At 35.4% G+C, this 23,332-nt stretch overlaps 3 protein-coding genes across 6 annotated transcripts; 1 reads left to right on the top strand and 2 right to left on the bottom strand.

The window, feature by feature from the left end:
- Positions 1-1,148: 1,148 nt before the first annotated feature.
- On the bottom strand, positions 1,149-1,706 carry LOC121243090. Its single transcript, XM_041141151.1, has one exon. It carries the CDS (start codon positions 1,704-1,706, stop codon positions 1,149-1,151), a length of 558 nt encoding a protein of 185 aa, XP_040997085.1.
- A 1,691-nt stretch (positions 1,707-3,397) lies between these two features.
- Positions 3,398-8,207, bottom strand: LOC121242915 (protein S-acyltransferase 8-like). Of its 2 annotated transcripts, XM_041140922.1 has the most exons (6): positions 7,789-8,207; positions 6,334-6,353; positions 6,168-6,243; positions 5,057-5,356; positions 4,720-4,953; positions 3,398-4,250 (listed from the first exon to the last, which is right to left on the bottom strand). In XM_041140922.1, the coding sequence occupies exons 1-6, from the start codon at positions 7,825-7,827 to the stop codon at positions 3,738-3,740; spliced, it is 1,182 nt and encodes a 393-aa protein (XP_040996856.1). In that variant the 5' UTR covers positions 7,828-8,207; the 3' UTR covers positions 3,398-3,737. The 2 variants fall into 2 exon arrangements, with proteins under 2 accessions (XP_040996856.1, XP_040996855.1); XM_041140921.1 differs by having other exon boundaries at positions 6,168-6,353; positions 7,789-8,206.
- A 7,170-nt stretch (positions 8,208-15,377) lies between these two features.
- LOC121243193 (histone-lysine N-methyltransferase ASHH1) lies at positions 15,378-23,332 on the top strand. 3 transcript variants are annotated; one of them, XM_041141272.1, is made up of 11 exons: positions 15,378-15,483; positions 15,823-15,929; positions 16,303-16,367; positions 18,095-18,251; positions 19,312-19,398; positions 19,714-19,798; positions 19,879-19,972; positions 20,100-20,298; positions 20,809-20,843; positions 21,790-22,279; positions 22,802-23,332. In XM_041141272.1, exons 2-11 carry the CDS (start codon positions 15,927-15,929, stop codon positions 23,069-23,071), a joined length of 1,485 nt encoding a protein of 494 aa, XP_040997206.1. In that variant the 5' UTR covers positions 15,378-15,483; positions 15,823-15,926; the 3' UTR covers positions 23,072-23,332. The 3 variants fall into 3 exon arrangements, with proteins under 3 accessions (XP_040997206.1, XP_040997205.1, XP_040997207.1); XM_041141271.1 differs by lacking the exon at positions 15,378-15,483 and having other exon boundaries at positions 15,820-15,929; positions 16,266-16,367; XM_041141273.1 differs by lacking the exons at positions 15,378-15,483; positions 22,802-23,332 and adding an exon at positions 22,348-22,703 and having other exon boundaries at positions 15,824-15,929; positions 16,266-16,367.

The following is a 23,332-nucleotide window of genomic DNA, read 5'->3' as shown; positions in this document are numbered from 1 at the left end:
CCAGTAGAAGACCCTCTGCCCCTAATTCTCTTCTTCCTCACGATTCCTCTTCTCTCTCTCTCTCACCAGTTTGCCATATGCCTCACTAATCACCACTGTCATCTCGAGTAGCCATCGCTGTCACAAATTGCCATCGCCGTCTCCTGTAAGCCTCAACACCCCGCGAATCTAAGTACGGCTCACTCCCGAATCTCTTCGCAAATCGCCACCAATTTTTTATTTTTTTATTTTTTATTATCTGTGGATGGAGATTGGAGGATGGGATTAAAGGAGGATGTGATTGTGAATTGTGTGTTGCGGAGGATTTGATTGTGTATGTGGTTTTGTGAATTGGTTGATTGTACTGTGAATTGCTGTGAATATTGGAGGGGGGCGGACAGTTGGAGGTCCCCCCCGCACCCCCGTCAACAGACAAGGTACCCCGCCCCCACATGGACGGGGGCGGAGCCCGGGGAAAAAAATCTCAACCCTGCCCATGCGAGGGCAGGGTAGGGGTAGGGGTGCTACCGGCCCCACCCCTACCCGAGACACACAAACTCTCCATATATATTTGTTTCCACATGCATATTATTCTATTCTGTCTATAATTTGTCGAGCAATATTACCCGGCCTCCACTCATCACTCCGAATCACTTTTGTCAGCTAATTCATGTTTACAATTAGGACATAGCACCATTCCAGATTTGCATTAATCCATCTCATTTCTCAGTACTAAAGATTTCATTAATCTATCACCATGTATATATTCCACCAACGGCCTGCAGCCAGATTTGTAAAGAATATTATATATGTGTGTATATATATATATAGAGTACTCTTGCTGATTCATGTACATACTGCAAATGTTGTAGGATTTGTACGTGAGCCGTTTATGATCTCTCCCTGTTTTAATACCTTTCTCCAATATCCCAACTCGCCATATGATCATAGCCTAGCTAGCTTTCAACCACTAGGAAGCTGGTAACCAAGTTTTGCCGGGCATGATCACCATGATATGCAAAACCCAAAAAAATAAGAATAACATAACATAATATATAATGGATGAAAATCGCTTTGTAATGAAGTATAAAGGGAGTTTTTCGTCTTATATAGATGATCTAGAGTAGGCTATATATTGGCCAGCTTATTATTCCAACTAGAAAAACTCATCAGAGCTTATCTATGATTACATACCCAATGAAACTGTATAACTTTATGTAATCGTTTCTTGTCGAAATCGATGGAACTTTAACCCCACCGGAAGCCAAAGCATCCTCACAGTAATTGGCATCGTCGGCGGCGATTCTCACGTCATAGCTCGCAACCTCAACGTCATCGTCTAACTCTCCGAGTGCACTTCGGAATGATCCAACCGCTGAGTCGTACCAAGAGGAGCACGCTTCGAGGGGTGCACTAGTGCGGTTTTTCTTGAGCAAATCATCAACGTACGCTTCGCTTTCTGTTGCATTGGCTAGAGCTAATTCCAGAGCAATTTTAGCAAGAGCTTTGAGATTCGATGTTGTTCGAGTTCGGGAATCAGATTCCAAAGCTTCCAAGCAGTTTTCATAGGTTACAATATTTCCTTTGGTGGCACGTTCTACAGCTTCCTTGCAAACACCTTCGACTAATTCATGAGTTGCTGCATTCGTTCCTAAAGGAGAGTAGAAAAATAAGCTGAGTATGGAAATTAGGGCTAATCCTAATACCAAACGACCTTGGGAAACCATTAATGGCATCTTGCAATGGAGATTGTTGCACCTGAGGTTGATGGATCGATCAGAGGGTTTTGGCGAGCAAGAATGGCTCATGTGGCTGGCTCTTTTTATAGTCAAAATTAAGCAAGAATTTGGAAAATCTTGGGTTCGTATTAGGAAGGTTCATTTATTAGGGTAGGTGAATAGTTCATTAAATAGTTGAAGCAGTTCATAGCCAGTTTAGGACAATCATCTGTCAAAGCTCAATTGCCATTATTTGATCATTCGTGTCTAATTTCTTGATCTCTTTGTTCATGCCAAAAAGTTGTTCATTGCTGTGTATGTAGGATAGCTGTAATTGTATGAGCTAGCTTGCCTCGTTTGTTTTCGCAGATGGGATTATGAGATGAGTTGAGTTGAGATTAAAATTAAAAAATTGAATAAAATATTGTTAGAATATATTTTTTTTAATATTATTTTTATTTTTAGATTTGAAAATTTGAATTGTTTATTTTATTTTGTGTAGAAATTTAGAAAAGTTATAATAATTAGATGAGATGAATTGAAATGAACTGTGAAAACAAACTAGTCCAGGGTTAAGGTCATGATCCTTTTAAGATATTATACTTCCTCTACTGAATTTTTAAAATTTGAATTATTATATTTAATTTCAATTTTATCAGCATTTAATTATCACCCAATTTCGGGTATTAATCTTGCATGATAATTGATCTCTTCCAACTTCACCGTCTGATCTTACTAGCTAGGTTGAAAATATTGTGACATTTTACAAACTATACATACTCTATGTTTACATATGGATCCCTACGTCATTACATTCCAGATTCAAGCTAGCTAGGATGTGCACCTTCTTACATATTTACTACTAGCTAGTCGAATATGTGCAGAAATAATTTAATTTATTAAGAAAAAATATTACAAATAACTAAGTTAACATACGTGGAAATTGGTTTTAAGAGAACTTTTTTGTGTTAATTACAGATATTTGGACTGAAGGTGAAAATAAAATAAAATATTTCTTCCCAAAGAAGACCTTAAGCCTCCATTGCAACATATATATATATATATATAGAGAGAGAGAGAGAGAGAGAGAGAGAGAGAGAGAGGTTATTGCCGCAAAACTACTTGCGGAGAGATCAAAATCGTCACAAATAATCAACTATTGCGGCGATATTCAGTACATGCATGTTGCTGATTAACGTGGTCGATGTATAATTTTGTAAGCGGACACTGCAAATATGCACACAAGTGTAAATAGTTATTTTCTTTTTCTTTTAAGCATTTTTTAAGCATATTTAACTATTAAAAAAATAAAAAATAAAAACAAAAATTCACTAATACTCATTTTTTTAACCATTAAAAAAATAAAAATATATAAATAGACACATTTGAGAGTCGTACTAGCATTTTCCTTTTGCCCAAAAAAAGTAACCATCAAGTTCATATTTTAGCGAAAATACGTTTTTCAACTTCATAGACCAATTTCGACTCTGAATTGTTCGTTAATATTCGAAGCATACAAGCAGCTAGCATGGCTAATTCAATTGGCTGAGCCTAAGCCAATCATAATTCCCAACGTACGGTTCAATGTCTGCAATGAAAATTCAAGAATGCAGGTACTGAATCTTCGTTATAAACTGAACGGCTTGAAATGGGGAATTACTTTCAAGTTCAATGCTGTGGGTTTTATTTACACAAAAGAATAAAGCCAGAACTAGAGAATTGATCAAAAAGAGCAAAATACACAATATCCATGGATAAGAAAAAGAATAAAAGGAACAATGGCAAAAGACACTTTCTCCTCATCTCTCAAACAATTACACACATTTATATGCTTTCTGAAAAATAGTAAAGCTGCTAGCATTCCCACGCTAAGAAATAGAAGTCCTATACCTGAAAGGTGGGTAAATTGGAGTCCCCTTGGCATAATTGTAAACCTCTCATCAATCTCAGCTCCCTCCCAAACAAGGAAAAGAACATCAAAGTAATCACACATCACCCAAGTGGCGGTCATGCTAACACTCAAATAAACAAATTACCCCATCACTGACGTGCTTCCTTTGCGGCGACATAACTTCTACTTTCAGTGACATTGGAGTTTGCAAAGACTTCTGGGGAAATTTCCCAGCTCCCACTTCTTCTTCCCCAACTCGAGCGACGAGCATCAGACCGAATGGTAGGAGCTCGATGATCCGAACCCAAAACTGAATCAGCATCCAAGGTATTATTTGGAGGTCCATTGCTCCCTCTGCTGCGTATGTCTTCATCAATTTCATCAATATTGCGACGTTGGGAGATCTTCAGTAGGTCTTCACCAATATCTAGATCATCTTCTACCTTTGAACGAGCATCCACACTTAAATCCTCTGCTGTTACTCCCTCCCGAGGGGCAGGCGAAGGGGTAGGCCTTTCTACCTCCTCTTGAACAAAAGCCCGGAAGTTGTTCCTTGAGGGCTTCACTTTTGTGCAAAATGCCTCGAGAAAGTTATTCAAACAACCCTGGTCAAAGACATTGATCCTGTTTTCTGCTCTGTACCGGAAATTTTCATAGGTAGTCTGAACAACATCAACCGAGATTAATCAAGCTGGTAAAACGCACATGGTAAACAATGCTGCCAATCTTTCATTTTGACGAAAGAAAAGGTTGATAATAATTATCAAAAGCTACTTGGAAGTATATATGCAAATTTCTTGTACATTGGCCACAAACTCATAAAGTTCACACTTAAATGTTTCCCGCCCAAAAAAAAGTTAAAAACAAGGTCTTAACAAGTTATATACTCAGATAGGATGATACGTCCTCTCTTTTCTATACACTTTGCCTTTTCAGTGTACACACCTTTTCAGATCATACATAAAATGAGCTAATCAATTTCCTCTCTTTTCTACACTGTTTCTTCTATTTTTTGGTGTACCTACACCTTTTCCAATCCTTCATTGAATGAGCTTGAGCCTTACATGGAACTTGAACTGCTCAGAGAGTATCATGCTAAAAGCACAAATTTACAAAAAGATAATAACCAACCTGGTTTGTGCCAATAAGGTACAAATGGAAGCCAGTAAGTCCACCGACAAACCACAGAGAAATGAAACAATAGGCCATTAGTATCACAGATGCAGGAGATTGTTTCATCGCTTTCCAAACTGTGCCATCAACATCATCCATCAGAACCTTGATGTACAAAGCTGACATGGCAAACACGTAGATGCAAAGAAGAGTTGCTGAAGAAACAAACATAAAGAAGTAGCGATAGTTGCGCTGCACAAACAGGGGCCAGGAACACAACATTATGACAAAAATAGCAGCGTCAGTACAGATCTCATAAGTGAAATAAATTTGATTTTAATGTTAAACAACATACCAGACCAATGCATTGGCCAACCCATGGGCAATGGTGGTCAAAACGCTCCACACAGTTATTGCAAATGGAGCAATGGGAGCAACGGGGAGGTCTATATAGCATGCAGGTATCACAATACTTCACCTTCACAGTATGATCATTGACCGTTACTTCTTTTGTTCGAGGGAACTGAAGGCTTGGCGTTTGTCGTCCCCCAATGTCATAAGAAGAGTCGTACCGAAATTCTTCCTCTGGTGGATGTAAATTACGTGGAATAATACCCGGGTCCCGGGCTGAAGTAAGAAAAAGAAGTACCAAGACCTATCAAGATCAACAAAGAATATTAAAGCAATGTCAAAACCTAACAGATCGATAATGAGGAAATTACTTTTAGAACCTATCCAAGAGATAGTTCAAACCTAGAAATAAGAATAATGAGGGTAAAATGAAGAAAAAAACATCTCAGTGGATGAAGAGATTTGTTATAACTCCTTTCCAAATCTGGGCTCGTCAAACCCACCCCTGGAGAGCAAAACCCCAGAAACCATCCTCCATAACCGTGTATCAAATAATCAGAGGAACTCCTAGTGCGGAATCAAACCCAGGATGTTTGAGACTACAGCTCATCCAAAGCCCTCCTTTTGACTACTAGGTTGCATGATGACAGGTAGTTTGTTCTAACTCTTTAAAGGGAAAATACAATTGGTACCTTAATATTAAACTTAAAGTTATACAACAACACCCAACTCTCCCCAAAGGAAAAACAACTAATATGAATAAGCAATTTGTGATTAGAAGGTTAAACCAGTAAAATCTGGTTTCAACCACTAATTGTCATATTTACACTCCAAAGTCTTGCGACAGCTGACTTAGGACCTACATATTTTTCTCTTTTTTGGTCAGAATTTAAGGAAAAATGACTTGGCAAGAAGAGATTTTGAATGAAATTTGTTACTTGTCTTGATCATAAGATTGCAATGCAAAACTTGAGTATTATGTGCCTGTTAATGACTGCACAAGCATTGGTCATCCATCTGAACATGAACATATACCAAAGCATGCAATCAAACAAATTCACATCATATCATGACAATGTTCAGTGGCAAGTAAATAAAAGATTAAGCAGACTTACGTAGATAGTGAAGACAATCGCTACCACAAGAATCACATATCCCACATTATGCTGCAAAAATTCATGCCAAAGATGCCTTGCAACAAACACACAAAATATGATAACTGGTACAAGAATAAGCAAAATCGTAACAAGCAGTGATCTAGCATCAGGTCCAAATATCAACCTCCCACCAAGGATGAACTTCTGCAAAAGGTAGACGACAAATACTTACATACAAAATTAAATGGAAACATAATATTCATAAAGCCATATCTTTTGAAACAAATGCAACAGAACATTTAGAGAGACAGATGAGTGAGAGAGAACTTACCTGGGCATATCATCCCACTGAGTGGGTAAATTATCTCACATAAGTATACCCACAAAACAAATAGCCTTTCAATTATATTACTAACCCAGGATTTCCAATAAAAAATTCTCTAGTTTTTCAACCCATGAGCCTTACCTGGGTATATTACCCAATTTCAAGCAACCTCCACTTTTTTCCCCTTTTAGATGACAATTTCACTTATTTACAATGAATAGCAGGTGGAAACTGCATTAACCAATATGAAACCTTCAGAAGCTATTAAACATTGTTTAGTATGAAACTACAAAGGTTCAAGGAAGATGAAAGTCAAGGTATCAGAGGATTGGACTGATGCACTCACCCTCGACTTTCTGCCTTGATGTGAAACAAAGCAATATCGCAACCACTCAAAAATACATTTGTGCAACAATTAACGCGTTGGGAGCTTCATGCGCAATGCCCTTTACCCATATAGTACTCATAATTTCATAAACACCCAAAATCAAGAATAACATTACAGCTCGAAGTTAGGGGTTAGGGGAAGTATAACCACCAGTGCAAAAATAGAAAGTTTGTTTTGAATAGTTAGCACGATGGACTCACTAGACATCTCTGCAAACCTAAACATAAGCATCCGCGTGTCTTGAAATTGAGCCTAACATACAACCCTTTTGAATCAGGTGAGATAACAAGATACTTAAAAATTGAAAAGATGACTCTTTTTCTCCTCCATTTTTTTAACCAAGCAAAGATGATTTATATGATGCGTCCTTTGACCACCGAACCCAAGTTGATCCCAAGTCAAACTGTAAAAAAAATTAAGAAAAGAAAATCAGTCCATAATGAAGTATCTTCATCGATTTTCTTGTTCACTGAACTCTTCCTCCAAACCAGCTCTGGTACCTCCATTAGTTGCTAAGGGTGTTGAAAATAAAAGAAATTTTTCAGAAAGGAGTTCTGATTCTAAGCTTAAAATTTCCATAACCGCCAACCCAAATCCACTAAACTAAGCATAACACGTCGAGTTCATCTTCTTGAATACGGAAACCGACAAGAAAACGTAATGATGATAGCTAATACATACGGTCAAACTTCCATTTATCAGCAAAAAAAAAGGGAATTAAGTAGAAGCGACCTAATAACCCAATTCCGCAGATTAATTCATCAAAATTAACAAACCTAGTTCCGCACATTCACCAAACAAATAACCGAATCAATGAAGACCCACTAATTTTTTCACAAACCCAACAAATCTAAAGCACACCCAGATAGCAAAAAACAAGCTTAAGTTTCAAATGCAAACGGAAAAAAAAGCAACAAGTGTCTTACATTACGTCCTTTCCAAGTTTCGTACACGCGCTTTGCCATGAGAGAATCGCACGCTCTTAGTCACACTCACGCGGGCACAGAGTCGAAGACTTGGAACTTGTGGTTGTTCATCTCACTCGCATTTGGACCCCCCTCCCCCAAATCACTGTGAAACCACACTCGATTTGCCGTGCTTTTGAGGTGTTAATATAATATTGGGGCTCAGACCAGGGCCCTCTTCTTCGAGGGTTTCCTTTGAGATTTCACAGAGAGGAAGAGAGGGTGATATCTGAGACTGAGATGGCGGTTTGAAAGTTTGGAATTTTCAGAAGCGTCCCTTCTCTTTTTCCCTTCGCGTGAGATAGAGAGAGAGAGAGAGAGAGAGATGCCTTTGTAGTTTGTAGGGAAAATGTTGTACACTCTGATATATGGGGAAACGAAATTCCCCCACTTTTCCTCAGGTCCTTAAAAGTGAAATTTGATTAACTGCTTGAAATGTCTAATGTACCCCCCATTTTAAATTTCTCTTTTCGGCTCTGATCCTGCCACGTCATCAAAACTGGTGTTCTTAGTGACGTGGCAAGATCGAATTGGTTCTTGCAAGTACTGTCCCACTGGGACTCAATTGGGTATGCAGGGGAATATGTGAGTATTTTGGTCCACCAACGGGGCCAAAACATTTGGGAGATAAAAAGACAGCCTAGCTGTTGTTTTTTTTTTTTTCTTTTTTCTTTTTTTTCTTTTTGTAGTTTCCGATGAAGAGAAAAACAAAATAAACAAAAAAGGCCAAAAAATAAAGGGGGAAAAAAAACAGCTCAGCCCAATTGTTAGGTTATTTGGATTTTGAGTTAATTTTAATTCATCTCAACTTATCTTACATAATTATTATAGTTTTTTAAATTTTTATATAAAATATAATAAATAATTAAATTCTTTTAAATTTGAAAACAATAAGAATATTAAAAAATAATATTCTAATAATATTTTATTTAATTTTCAACTCATCTCATCTCATCTCAACTCATCTCTTCTCAACTTAACTCAACTCAACTCATCACTTCTCAACTATCCAAATGGGGCCTTAGATTCTTTGAAATACCATCAACTAGGCATTTTACATGTGTTGCATGAGTCATCTTAACGGCTAGTTTGGATTTAGAAATAAAATAAGATAATTTTAGATGAAAGTTGAAAAAAATATTATTAGAATATTTTTTTAATATTATTATCATTTTGAAATTTAAAAAAGTTGAATTATTTATTATATTTTGTGTAAAAATTTAAAAAAATTATAATGATGAAATGAAACACTTTATGAATCCAAATCATACCTTAGTATAATTTGTGTATTTTGTCTTGCCAAATATCAGTATTAATGAAATGCACCAGATGAGCTTAAAAATATGATTAGGCAAATAAAGTTTCTATGATCTATGATGATTTCATGAGGCAACAATTGCAATGTTTGGAAAAAAAAAATCATGATGTAATTAAACAATTGTCACTTGTTTCTTGATTACTTGTTAATTAGAAAATAATATCAATACCATAGACTTTATGCAGCATTGCTTTCGAGAATCATAGCTCTAGGATGCATTACGTTTGATATTTGGTTGGCTGATTACATAACTTTTTTTAATCAAATCAACAATTTGATTTTGGTTATTATCCTCATTTGATTACATAAATCAAATCAATTGATTTGGATTATTATCTGGATTTGATTACATAATGATCAAATATACTGATTTAATTTTCATAATTATCAAATCAAAAATATTTGATTTTTAAATATATTTATCTTAATTTTATGTAATTTCGCTGTAAATCGGATATAATTTTTTTTATATTCTATCACACTTGTCACATTTGAGAATGGCAAATAAGTAACTTTCAAATTCTCTCTCCCACATTCTTTCTTATTGATATTATTTTCTATTAAAATAAATGTATCAGAGTTTTTGGCTAATACTAGTTTTGATCATGTAGATTATTTATTTTAAAGTTCCTAACTTCTTCCATTAGCTTTATATCAGGCAAAACTTTCATCACTGTTTAATTATATTTTATCTCAAATTCATGCATTTGGAGTATTCTTTTATTAGTTGAGTCTTTTTTTTTTTTTATTGAATTTTTGTTTGTTGTGAGCATTATTTGAAGCTCCAAACCAATTTTTGTCCTTTTGATTGTGGTCTTATAGTTGGCAAAGGTCATATGTAGTCCATTGTAGCTCAATCTTTCAACCTATTGTTAGACCTTTGTTGGCTTTTGTTTATTATCAATTCACTATTGGTCACAACTCTAAATTTAATATTTCAGTTGGCCGTCACTTTATCACCAACGCTATTTTCATTATCTCACCGGCGATCAATCAATAAATATAAAGATTATACTCAAATTTCAAATTCAAGATTTTAAGATTCTCTAATTGAATTTGAAGGATGACGACCAAGGTCCAAGATAATAAAATGAGGTCCAACTCTTGATTAAAAGGGACTTGCACGATTCGAATCCCACTGTTTGGTCTACCAACATTCGACTAACGACATTTTCAAAGGAATAATCTTCGCACCAACCTACTGTACACATCAGCCATAGCACACCTAACGTGTGGACCAGTTTTCCCAGTTTTTGGCTTCGCATTCGACAGATTCGAATTCCAATTCTTGGTTCCCCCTCCCGAACCTCCTCACACTTCATTTTTTTCGATCTCTTCCTTCGAAGCCAAGCAACCACCAACCTCAGCCCTCCCCGCCACGACCTCAGCCCTCTCGAGGAGATCAGTCCCCAAGCCCTCGGTCCCTAAGTCCACCAACCCAAAGTCCTAAGTCCATTCAACGCGAAAGGAGCCCTCAATCCATTGACAGAAGCCGCCCTCAGTCCATCAACGCGAAGCCCTCAAATCTGCAGGAGAATAAATAATCTGTGATTTTAGGTTTTGGACCTACATTTTTTATGCTCTGTTTACTTCATTATTTTTTCTCTCTGTATTTGCTAGAAACTAATGGTGTGGGGCTGTAGATGTTGCAGAAGATTGATTGTTCTGAATGATTATTGTTGATTGTTGATTGCAAATGATTGAAATGATGAGGTAATATTAGGTGAGGGCTTTACGTAAGATTGCAAACCAAGATTAATTTAGGTTTTAATTAAAAAAAAAAACCTCTTTTTAAAAAAAACTGAGATATCTTTAACAAGTTTTGGGAACTACTTCATGTGGGGGGAGAGGAGAAATTGATCAAATGGTTGGTCCTTTTTGGTAAGATTAGATTAGGGTGTTTAGATTCATGCATGCAACACTATGATATATGGATTATTTGCATATGAAGCATGAACAATTCAACTCTATGATCTTGTGCAAGCCTTTCTAACCAATTTTTTTTAGGTAAGTCTGCATAACCAATCTTAACAAAAAGAAATTACATCTACCAAAACAATCATGAGGATGAACCTACAAAATATATAGAGTATGTAAAATAAAGAGAAGAATATAGAAGATTTTTATTTGGAGGAAAATACATTGAAACGAGTTTAAGGATTTCACCATATATTCTATCTTTGTCTTGTCCTCTCTAACAGCTTGTTGACATAGATTCTAATGTTAAACCACACAAATCTCTATCTATTTATTTCCTTTGATCTTCCATCAGATATTATATGATTCTCATTCTCATGTCATCTTCAGACCAGTCAACCACCATTAAATGACATGTTAAAAAATTATATAAAAAATAGTTATTATATAAATCAGACAGACTCGTGTTTGAACTTGTCTGTGATTTTTTAAAATCACGCATGACATCATCTCAATCATTATCTTTAATTAATGATTTTGTGATGGAATCACCAACATGTTGTTGTGGTTTGAAAACACCACTAAAGACGTCTTACACTGAGAAAAATCCTGGAAGGAGATTCTTTGTTTGCCCAAAGTATAATACGGTAAAGCAACTTTATATTTGGTTATATTTGCAATTCAATTTCCTGGTTGCGGGGTATACTTTATCATGTTAATTCGGAGTCCGTACTGTGTGCAAGGAGATGCGAGATGTGAATTTTTCGTATGGGCGGATATATTTCAGTTACTAAAAGAGAATATTTTATTAAGTGAGAATAAGGCTTGGAAGACGTGAGATGATGTATTACATATGCCATTCGTCAAAGGGAAGATAAAGTTAGAGAGATAGCAAAGAATCTTAAAAAGAAAAAGCAAAAGTTATTGTGTTTGTATTAAATTGTTGCCTTTGTAATATGTTTTGCTTGGTTCGGATAAATTCCATGTAAAAAGCATTTCGTTTGTATTACTTCATTTTTGAATGGAAATAGCTTATGCACATGGTTTGATGAAAACCAAATATGTAAATATTTTTTTGATAGATCAACCTGGCTACCAAAAAACAGCTTGTGCTTATTATATGTTTTTTTATTTTTTGAGTAGCTTATTCTATATATATTCGGATGTCATAGTTTTATTAAAATCTGAATGGATTTTTTTTTTCTATGATTCTACAAATGAGCCAAAGTATAGAGAATCAAAAGAGTTGGGTTTTTGAGAAGCAATAACATGTATAAAAAACTTTTATATTCTGTTTGAGAGATCAACAATTCAATCACCAGAAATAACTCAATGCTTATTAACATTACAACATCACATTGGTTCCATAATCTTTCTCCAACTTCTATTATCCTTGTATTTCTTTGGCAACACTAGTTTAAAATTTTTTTCTATAAACCTTTCATAAATAATATGTCACCAGAAATATACACTTTAATGTAATATATACTGTACTAACACTAATAACATGGTCTGATATAAATTGTAATAACAATATACAACAAAACTCCTCCATAAATATTGCTTGCAGAACCCATGTAGCCCAATGGCAAACCTCGTGTTTTAGTTCCACATCCAATTTCTTCAACAATTCATAAAGCAGCCTTTGACCCATCAAAAAATAAGTAATAAGAATTCAATTCAAATAGAAAACGTAAAAATTACAATAACAACATGAAAGGAGTCTTTACCTTCAGGATGATCTTTGGAGGGATACAATTAACAAATAGCTCATACAACTTCCCTCGAACCTAAGACTGCCTAAAGCACATGGAGAAATGCATAACTAAATGGTTTGAAGCAGCATGCACACCCAAGAAAATGCAAGTACCACTTGCATAACTATAAAATTGATTTAGAATGCAACGAAAGAAATCATCCAGCCTAGCTATTAGTATGTTCAAATTGGTAAGATGCTATTGATAAATATGGTGAGAATTTAGTATACTATCAAACAAATCATTACCAGTTACAGGAAAAAAACGTAAAGAATAAAATTTTAAAGTGGATCTCATTATGTGTTTGTTCTACTAGGTCATAACTAGTTGTGAGCTACCCACATCCACAACCTATGGCACAATTACATCTCAAATGAGAAGATTATATGTCCATGTGTTTCTTGAGCATGTGAGAAACACATTTTTTTTAATAAGATTAAAGAGCTCAAAATAAGTAATGGTTCAATTAAGTAGTGGTCCAATTAAGCAATAACTCCGCAAAACCCAAAAAGTGATTCTTACCAATACTGTCCCTAATCTTTGCAAAAATGAATATGATGTTCCAGCAAGTTCATTCGAATACCGGCTCTATCATTAAGGTCAATGATCTATTGACTGTACTCATCTAGACGCTTGTAAGATTGCAAGAGTCTTGTATTCTTGGGGCTGACAGTAATGTGGTTGTGCGCATTATCAACAGTGGTGATAACCCATTTGTCATTCTTGTCCAACGTTGCATTTACCTTCACTTTACAATCCGTTTTAGTTGTTGCATGTGGCTTCGAGATATTAACGTTCTTAGGCTAGTATTTTCCACCATGGGCACAACCAATAGTCACATACACAGGCCTCTCATCATCATCTCTCTTAGTCCTCTGTGTCTTTACACCAAATCCCTCTTGCTTGGCTTATTGTTTATAGTAGGCCGTAAGTTCATTCTCACTCTCAAATTCCATACCGGATCTTGGTGCTTTAACCTGTACCTCATCATCCGGGATAACAGTGGTACCCTATAAATCTTCATCTATGTCGAGTAACATTTCTAAACATGGAAACATAGGGATGAATTAGTATCAATTCAATATTAGTGTCATTAAAGTGAAAGCAAAAACAAGTTTAATACTATCTGCAGCATCAGAAAATGTACTTCCAACATTTTCTTCAAATTCTTCAAATTCAGAAAATTCTTGCCTAAAGTCATCCGGATTACTTAGCGGCGAAGGGTAGGGCATATTTACATCAAAATTATGTTGCAATTATGCAATTATTTAGATTAATGAGCACGTCAAACAATCTTTTTAAAAAAATAAGAGAGATCAACCTGCCTACTCACATGGTAATCGTTTTCATCTCTAAATGTATTTTGAGGCGTCATTAATGACTGTGAAGTCCAAATTGAAGGCCGGGTGCCATTCCATCTTCCTCTTCCCCTGTCACACTAATTCTAGAAAAATTTAAGTAATAATGAGTTTTTATGTATGTTGTGGGTTCCAACTTCCACTAATCAATCAAGTAGATAACTTTGATATTAAATAGATAAACATGTGAAAAATGGATGATCCTACATCATAAAAATAAAAATGCCTAATAATAGGATTTTTTTTAAAAAAAAAAAAAAAGAAAGAAAGAAAAAAGAAAATAATTGTTAGCAAGCGGTCGGTAGCGACATCTTTTGATGGCCCCACCTAATCAATCATTTTTGAAGTAGTTTCTAAAACTTATTAAAGATATCTCAGTTTTTTTTAAAAAAATTGTTTTTTTTGTTTGTTTTACTTAAAGCCTGAATTAATCTTGGTTTGCAACCTTCTTAAGGTAAAGCTCCCACCTAATATGACCTCATCATTTCAATCATTTGCAATCAACAATCAACAATAATCATTCAGAACAATCAATCTTTGGCAACATCTACAACCCAATCAACAATCAACAATAATCATTCAGAACAATCAATCTTTGGCAACATCTACAACCCCGCACCATTAGTTTCTAACAAATACAGAGAGAAAAAAGAATGGAGTAAACAGAGCATAAAAAATGTAGGCCCAAACACTAGAATCACAGATTATTTATCCTCCTGCAGATTTGAGGGCTTTGCGTCAGTGGACTGAGGGTGGGCTCGCGTCGGACTAAGGGCAGCTTTCATCGGTGGACTGAGGGCTCCCTTCGTGTCAAATGGACGTAGGGCTTCAGGTTGGTGAACTTAGGGACCGAGGGCTTGGGGATTGATCTCCTCGGGAGGGTTGAGGTCATGGTGGGAAGGGTTGAGGTCTATGATTGCTTGGCTTCGAGAGAGGAGATCAAAGAAGACGAAGTGTGAGGAGGTTCAGGAGAGAGAACAAAGAATTAGAATTCGAATTTGGGGGTTGAATTCGAATCCATTGAATGCGAAGGCAAAAATTGGAAAAACTGATCCACTAGTTAGTGAACCTGGTCCACATGTTAGGTATTATTGCTGATGCGCACAGTAAGCTGATGCGCTTAGTTGGCTGATGTGAAGATTATTCATTTAAAAAAAAAGACTAGACTAAAGTTACTAACGGCGAGTCGTTCTTCAAACTTCTCTACGGCGTCGTTTGAGAACTTTTCCTTCCCCCTCGCTCTCTCTGCGCAGGCGAATTGGGAATCCCATAAACCCTTGCTTATGCAATTCAGCTTTACGGGCACGCAAGTTTCTCATCTCCATTACATTTTCTGATCTTAAAATCATCGAAATTCCAATCATTTAGCTATTCTTCTTTCAGTCTTAATTACATTGCGTAACTTTTTCCTTTTGTTTTTGTTTTTAGAGAGTATGTTATAAAACCTATCAAATAGCATAAAACTGGCTAATTTTTGCTAGTGATGACTCTACATTTATCCAATTATTTTCAGTATTTGATTTTACTGGAGAATGATCATTCATCATCTAGAGAAGATACGAGAACTGCATGTGTTTCGATTTTAAAATTTAAAGTATGAAGAACTTGAATGTTAATCATGTGTTTCTTGATTTTGATGTGTCAGATATTTAGTAGGTATCGGTGGTGCTTGTAAGGCAGTAAGGGGTTGTAGTTCTGTATTTTCTTAACAGCCGACATGATGCTCTTTGTCTAACGTTTGGAATCTCAATGGTATGCTCCTCCTTTTTGCTATATGCTTGAAACTTTTTTAGTTTTCCGCCCGTTCTTTTTCTTTTTTGTTTTTGTAATGTTGCTGAAACATGTTGTGTTTGATTTTGTCACACTTTCTAAGTTTAACTTGTGAATATAAGGTTTCATACATCTTAATTTATTCATTTATTTTATAAAGTACAATGTATGCACTTCTTATTGATATTGTGTGGCTATCATTGAACTTAATGTCAGTCTGTCTTTGTTCATTCTCTCAGTTCCACTTCACTAAATAATTTTTTTTAGTTTCTAGCTCCAAGTAGAGGCCTTTTTCCCCTTATTTATTCCTATTTTCATAACTTACGTAAATAACATGGACTATGTTTGCTTGAAGGACCAACACACTGAAGATCTGCCAGAATATATTGAAATCAATCAAAATGATTTCTCATATCGAAAGTAAGATTTCATTTTTTGTTTTTGGTTTCCTTTCTTCTTAAGGTTTACTTTGCTGAATATGTGTTGACCTATTATTTACTTACTTCTTATTTCCTTCCAAGTCAGGCATAGTTATCTATTTGAGAAATCATATAAATACATATTTGTATGAGACTGAGAGGGAGGGGAAATGACATATATCCATGGATGATTCAAAAGGAAGTACTAGAGATTTATTAGGGCATCATTTATTTATTTTTAATATTTTCTATGTACTAGGCTGCAATCCTTTTGAAGGTCTGTGAGAGGACGACAACAGAACTAAAAGCTAGTGTTCAGCACTCTTGATGATTGGAGGTCTGCTGAAAATAGCTCCTAACTCTCTAGGGTTGCGTCCCTCTGTGCATTCAAAAAAATTGCATTACTTTTTTTTAAAAAAAGTTTACACCCCTTTAAAACTCTAATAAAATTTGTTACTTGTCCCAAAAATTAGCTAATAACTTAGAGCTTTTGAGAGAAGTAGGGTATAAACATGGTTCGAACTTGATGTTTTAGGGGCTAGGTGAGATTTTAGCATAATTATTTTGATTTACTTGATTTCCACCTACAACTGGTTCTTTCCTGGTGAACTGGCTGCTTTTGGATGATTTACATTTTAATTTTGCATTTTGAGATGTAATCTCTGTTCCCTCCTAAAAGGATTTTTCGGAGCATTCATAATAAGATGTTTGTGGACCATTCATGGTTGTTTGAGGGGTCAGTCTTGGCTTAAAATGGTTCTAGGACGCCATGGCATCTTTTTGGGATTGTTGCGATATACTTCACAGTTTCCCCTTCTTACTAGGGAATCATCATGGAAGTTTTGGGATGCTCTATGGAGTATTGAGTTATACATAAAGGCTTTGTTAACTGTGAGGACATATTATGGGGTTCTCCTGTAACTTATAACTAATAAAAGAAGTGAACATATTGTCACTTTAGCATGTCTTACTCTGTGGTCAAGTGATTAATAGATGCTGAGTTGTTTTAGATGATATCATCTATTTTCTACCTGCAGCTTGTGTTTTCTTGAGAAAATGGATTCTTTTATATATATTTATATATTTATACATATATCTTGATATGAGATTTCTAAATTGAGTTCCTTTTGCAAAGGAAAATATATCCAGGGGAGCACTAAATGTAGGATGCTTGAAAATTAAGCTTCAATCCTTTGTGAACCACACACTCAATCAAAGTGTATGGCAAATGAGTCCTAGTTAATTTCTGGATTGGTCTAGTAATATAATCAATGGTTGAGTCTCTTTACATGTATGTATTTGCACATGAATGGATGTGTCTGCTAACAGCACGTTCATTGTTAGGAAGAAAATCTCACCTCAATTCTCATATCTAGCTAAGCAAATAACAGCAATTATAATTATGAAGAAACATACGTTTACCGGTTAAGAATAGGAGTTTCAGAAGGTATTCTTGTGTTATCAGCAGCAACCTATCTTCTTAAACAACTATACTGCAGATTTCTGTGAATTTGTACAAATACTTGAAAAAGAGAAAGTGGAGGAGGATCATGAGTGGTGAATGTTAGTTTTTAATATATTTATTAATGTTATAAATTTATTTACAAAAAATTAATGTTATTAATTCAATGATACTTACAAAAAAAATATTATTAATTCAATGATAATCTAAAGACTAGTCACTTGTCTAGGTAATAATTATAGGATGCTGAGTTTTTTTTTTCCTAGGCACAAGAAGCAAAAGGAGGAGGATATTGCTATCTGTGAATGCAAATATAATACTCATTATCTTGATAGTGCATGTGGGGAGAGGTGCTGGAATGTGCTAACCAGCACAGAATGCACTCCTGGTTACTGCCCTTGTGGTGTCTTCTGCAGGAATCAGGTAATTATGGGATGCCTTTCATGTCTATGTACATCGTACGCTCCATTTTTTCTTATACCCACTTTTCTAAACGTTCATTTGTCTTTGTGATTTGGTCATGCTATTACTTCCCTTTTCTAAATTTGAATTGATTTGACATTTCACCATCCAGATGTTATTTTACTTGCCATTTGTTATCCTCTAGATTTTTTTATTTACTTCCAATGATTCTACTATTTTACTATTTTCAAAACAAGTTTATTTCTGACAAGAAAGAAAAAAGCAGAAAAAGTTGTTTTATGTATATACATATATGGTATGCACAAATACACAGCCAATGAGCTCTTGTTCTCGTGGCATATTCTTCATCTCTAAGTAAATGGTGGAGGTTGTAGTTGTGGGTTCAAACGCACTGTGTACATGTATTTATTACAAGTCAATTAAAGACACATGGACATACTTATGAAAACCAGCAAGGGTCATTACCTAATGCCAGTCTTATATATGAAGGGTCTTGGAAAGGATGACTTTGATATGGTTCCTTTCTGCAGTGTTTCCCAAGATGAAGTTGTATTTGTCAAGACTCAAACCGGAACACTTGTGCTTGGCAGCGGAAACTTTTACCATTGGATTGAATATAGCCCCTAGCCATCCCACTTACAAGCCCCTCTTCAGACTTGAACCTTGACCACTCCATGGGAGCACCAAGAAGAGTTGAAAGAGAGAGAGAGAGATGGCCGTTGGAAAAAGAGGACCCCCAAAAAATTATGAATTCTTCTCCTAGCTTTTTTCTTATATTAGTTAAAATGTATAACTATGACATAATTTCCCTTAGTGTTAAAATTAGTGCAATATACTAACAATGTACCATTTAACTTATCAAAACACAAATGTTTGTTAACTTTTTTTTTTTGTTCCCACATGCTTTATGTTCTTAATAATTTAATTGTGGTAATGTCTTCTTTTTATTGCAAACTTTAGGAGAATAACACGCTCAAAGTAAGTATTCTTCGAGTTTCCTTTTTAATTATGATGATTCTGATATTTGATCCTTTTTATGTCTTTTATTTTCATTTTACAGAGATTTCAGAAATGTGAATATGCTCAAACAAGGTTGTTTAAAACTCAAGGCCGAGGGTGGGGTCTTCTAGCTGATGAGGATATAAAGGTAGTAGTTTGCTAACCTCATGCAAGCTTTTGCAATCACATAATAGGCATTCATCAGTTGCCTGATATCTGCTATTCTAACATTCATTTCATATTAGTCTACCTATATTATTCGCAAAGATGTGACCTTTTTTTCCTGCTTAGTATATCTTGTTAAAAAACATATTGTTCATCTGGCACTTTTTTTACCTCATTTGTGACTGATCTTACAAATATTAAAAAGCATTATCTGCATTGTTAACTCGTTAGCATGGGATTGATAGAGTAGATTTGTGATTATAATTTTTTGTTAACTTTTCTTTTTAATCAAATTCAGGCTGGACAGTTTATTATTGAATACTGTGGAGAAGTAATATCATGGAAAGAAGCCAAGCAAAGATCCCAAGCTTATGAAATTCAGGGTAGAGCATAAATTTATCTTATACAAGCCTATATTACTTCTATCTGAAATCCCATTTTACCATCATGTGGATTGATGCAGGTCTCAAGGATGCATTTATCATTTCTCTAAATGCTTCTGAATCTATTGATGCTACTAGAAAGGGAAGCCTTGCTAGGTTTATTAATCATTCATGGTTAGCCACTTGAGACCAAGTTTTTTTCTTATGAGACAAGTTTAAGTTCATAAAATATGTAAATAGAAAAATATGGCTTGTTATGCTTGGATTTCATATTGACTAAGTTCTTTCTTCATGTTTATAGCCAACCGAATTGTGAGACAAGGAAATGGACCGTGTTGGGGGAAGTAAGGGTTGGAATATTTGCAAAAGAAGATATATCCAAAGGAACGGAATTAGGATATGACTACAATTTTGAATGGTATGGTGGTGCCAAGGTTCGCTGCCTCTGTGGTGCAGCAAGCTGTTGTGGATTTCTTGGGGCAAAATCTCGTGGTTTTCTGGTAAATTTGTATGAAGTAACTGAAGTGCTGAATTGAGATTTTAAAGATACCTTAATTGGTAGAAAAGTGAAGGTGCACATTCACTTTAGGTCATATATTTGGAGATTGGTCAAGTTGGAAATTGACCAATTTCATTCTGTTGTATCAAACAGACAATGAAGCAACTTGGTAGAAATTAAAAAAACTAAAATAAAAAAGAAAGAGTATAGAAATGAGGAACACTTGGAAGAAGTGCTGAGTAAACTACTAATACAAGCATAGGAAATATCATAATACCCACGAATAAAGTTTTCTTAATGCCAGAAAGAGCAATAGTAACTAAAGGTCGCATCATCACTGTTTCCCAATGATTTCATGTTGTTTGAACTGTTTTGGCATTTTCCAATTGTTGTTCTTCTGATGGCTTACTGTTTTCTTTACTTATTTAAGCGGGAACCAGTTTTCTTTTGTTGCCATTTTTCATGATAATTAATATATTTATATCTACGCTTTGTGTGACTTCTTCAACAGGAGGATACTTATGTTTGGGAAGATGACGATGAGAGGCAAGGAACTTTTCATATTTTATGATGCATATTTTTTTTGTTCAGTCCCAAGTACTGGGTGCTGTGAATAATGAATTATTTACAAGTGATGACTGTTGAAATTATTCATATATAGCAAGTCAATTCCTTTTTACAGTCTGGATTGTAGTCATTGGGCCTTGCTCAACTGGTCTTCTTGTGTGTGTGTTGGTGTGATCGTGTTTCTTTGTTTCTCCTTATTTAGTTTTTGTATTTGGCTTAACTGCTATTTTAGTTCCTAAAACGTGACCCTTTTTCAATTGGGCCCTTAGTTGAACTTAGTGCTAGCCGGTCCTCCGATCTGTTTCTTAATATGACATAAAGCTGACATGGCATATGTCAGATCACCTCCATTTTTATGCTTATCAATATATTCTTCTAATAATAAAAAGTTAAATACAAAAAACCTAGCAAAACCCCTAATTTATTAAAAAATATCTTTCTCCAGCTCAACCTCCCACCTCTATCACCAAAGGTCATGACAACCCACAACAGTCATCACTATAGGATCCTGTGAAGATGATGTTGAAAGAAAGGAACAGGCCATCAGTTCAATGAATGACTTGGTCAGAGTTGAACCAAAAATTTGATAACTTCATTGAAAATCTGAAACTCATAGACCATGAATTCAGCTAAAACTTATAGCAATGGCATCATTAACTATTTCTGGTTATTATCCTGTATAGATGTCAGCCCTGTGTCCTGATCACTTGTGTTGGATTCTTTCATTTGTTTGTTGCCTTCTTCATTTTTAAAGGTTGATTTGATGGGCAGTAAAGGTGGTTTGACCATAGTGACTATATCTTCCCAACTTCAAGAATTCAGTAAACTGATATACTGTGTTTCCTTTTGTTTCTTGTGTGTTGAATCTTTGTGATTTCTATTTTCCTTCTCTTTTTATGTGTTACCACATTTATTTTGGTTACAGGTATTCAGTTGAGAAAATCCCGCTTTACGATTCTGCAGAGGATGAACCTTCCTCTAAGCTCCTGAAAAGCATGAACTCATCAAATTCTGAACATAATGTTGATGGGGAAAATAAATATTCCCTGACAAGGGCTGTTAGTGGAGGATCTCAGAACCAATTTGAATACGCTGCTCTTGTTGTCCAGCCACCTGATTTGGTTCCCATGCTAGATGTTGTGAAAGAAATAAAAGCTGAAGCGAGTGAGGGGATTAAATTGTATTCACAAGATACTCAACAGGCCTTTTCACAAAAAAATGCAATGATATCTCGTATTCGAAGTAATAGTGCATGCCGGAATTATCACATAGGTCCGGGGTCCTTGTCAAACAAAAGGTCAAAACAGTATTTTAATGGAAGGCCGAAACAACTTGCACAAAAACAAGTTGATGCAAAAGCTGCTGCCCTACTTTTTGCATCAAAGGAAGCACAAGAGGAAATCCTAAGAAATGAGGTAAGAACTGATTTTCATGTTTTTACACTGGTTTTTGCAAGCTGATCTGTGAATCATTTTGGCTTTAGGTTCTTTACTTCAGAATCATGGGGAAAGTTATAAGGCTTTGGGTTGTTTGCGACAGTAATTTGGTGTTGATGTGCTTGGTAACGTGGAAATGTAGATTCAGCAATTGAATTGATAGATTTGCCACTAGCATCTGAAGCTCTGCATATTGTCAAAAAAATAAAAATGTAGCATGAAACTAAATGACTTATTTTGGCAATGCGATTCAACTTCTGGATGCTTCATCTAAATGCAGTTTTGTTCCGCTTTCATTGCATGTCATATATGGAAATCGGTGAGGTAGAATGATCTTATTATTATTTTTCGTTTGATGTGTTACCTAGAGGACTAAATAGCATATTCTCACAGTGATGATGGATGGATGCTTTATCCCCCACTGCACCAAAACATTTTGTTCTCAAGTCGTTTCATGAGAAGGTTATTTTTCTATTCTCACATAGATAAGGTTCCATGCAGGCAATAAAGAACGATGCCAACTCCGAGCTTGATTCCTTATACAATGAAATACGACCTGCCATTGAAGAACATGAGAGGGACAACCAAGACAATGTAGCTACCAGTGTAGCAGAGAAGTGGATAGCCGCTTGTTGCTTAGAATTGAAGGCAGAATTTGATCTTCATTCCTCGATTGTTAGAAACATTGTCTGCACACGCCGAAGGCCAATTACCCAAGCAGAACCTTCGGAAGGAGACAGCGAAAATGGAATCATGCATTTAACAAATTAATGTCTGTCTTTTGAATGGTACGTCACTATCCTGCCATTATGATTCCCATAGCGACTTAATTTCCATGAAAAACAAGATGAGCTATTGATTACTATTCAAGGACAGATCTTTTTGTTTTTGTTCATGATCTGAGCTTGTCCAAAAGTCTTTAGGAAAAGGTACAGATCACTTAGCTAGGGCAATATTGCACCTATTTTTTTTTTTGGTTGTATAATTCTAAGGTAGGCCCCTATTTCATAAATCACAATGGTTTAGAACTTA

The sequence above is a fragment of the Juglans microcarpa x Juglans regia genome, chromosome 8D, assembly GCF_004785595.1.
Source record: "Juglans microcarpa x Juglans regia isolate MS1-56 chromosome 8D, Jm3101_v1.0, whole genome shotgun sequence".
Classification (NCBI taxonomy): Eukaryota; Viridiplantae; Streptophyta; class Magnoliopsida; order Fagales; family Juglandaceae; genus Juglans; species Juglans microcarpa x Juglans regia.
The sequence above is the reverse complement of the archived record's forward strand: the minus strand, read 5'-3'. Positions and strand labels throughout refer to the sequence as shown.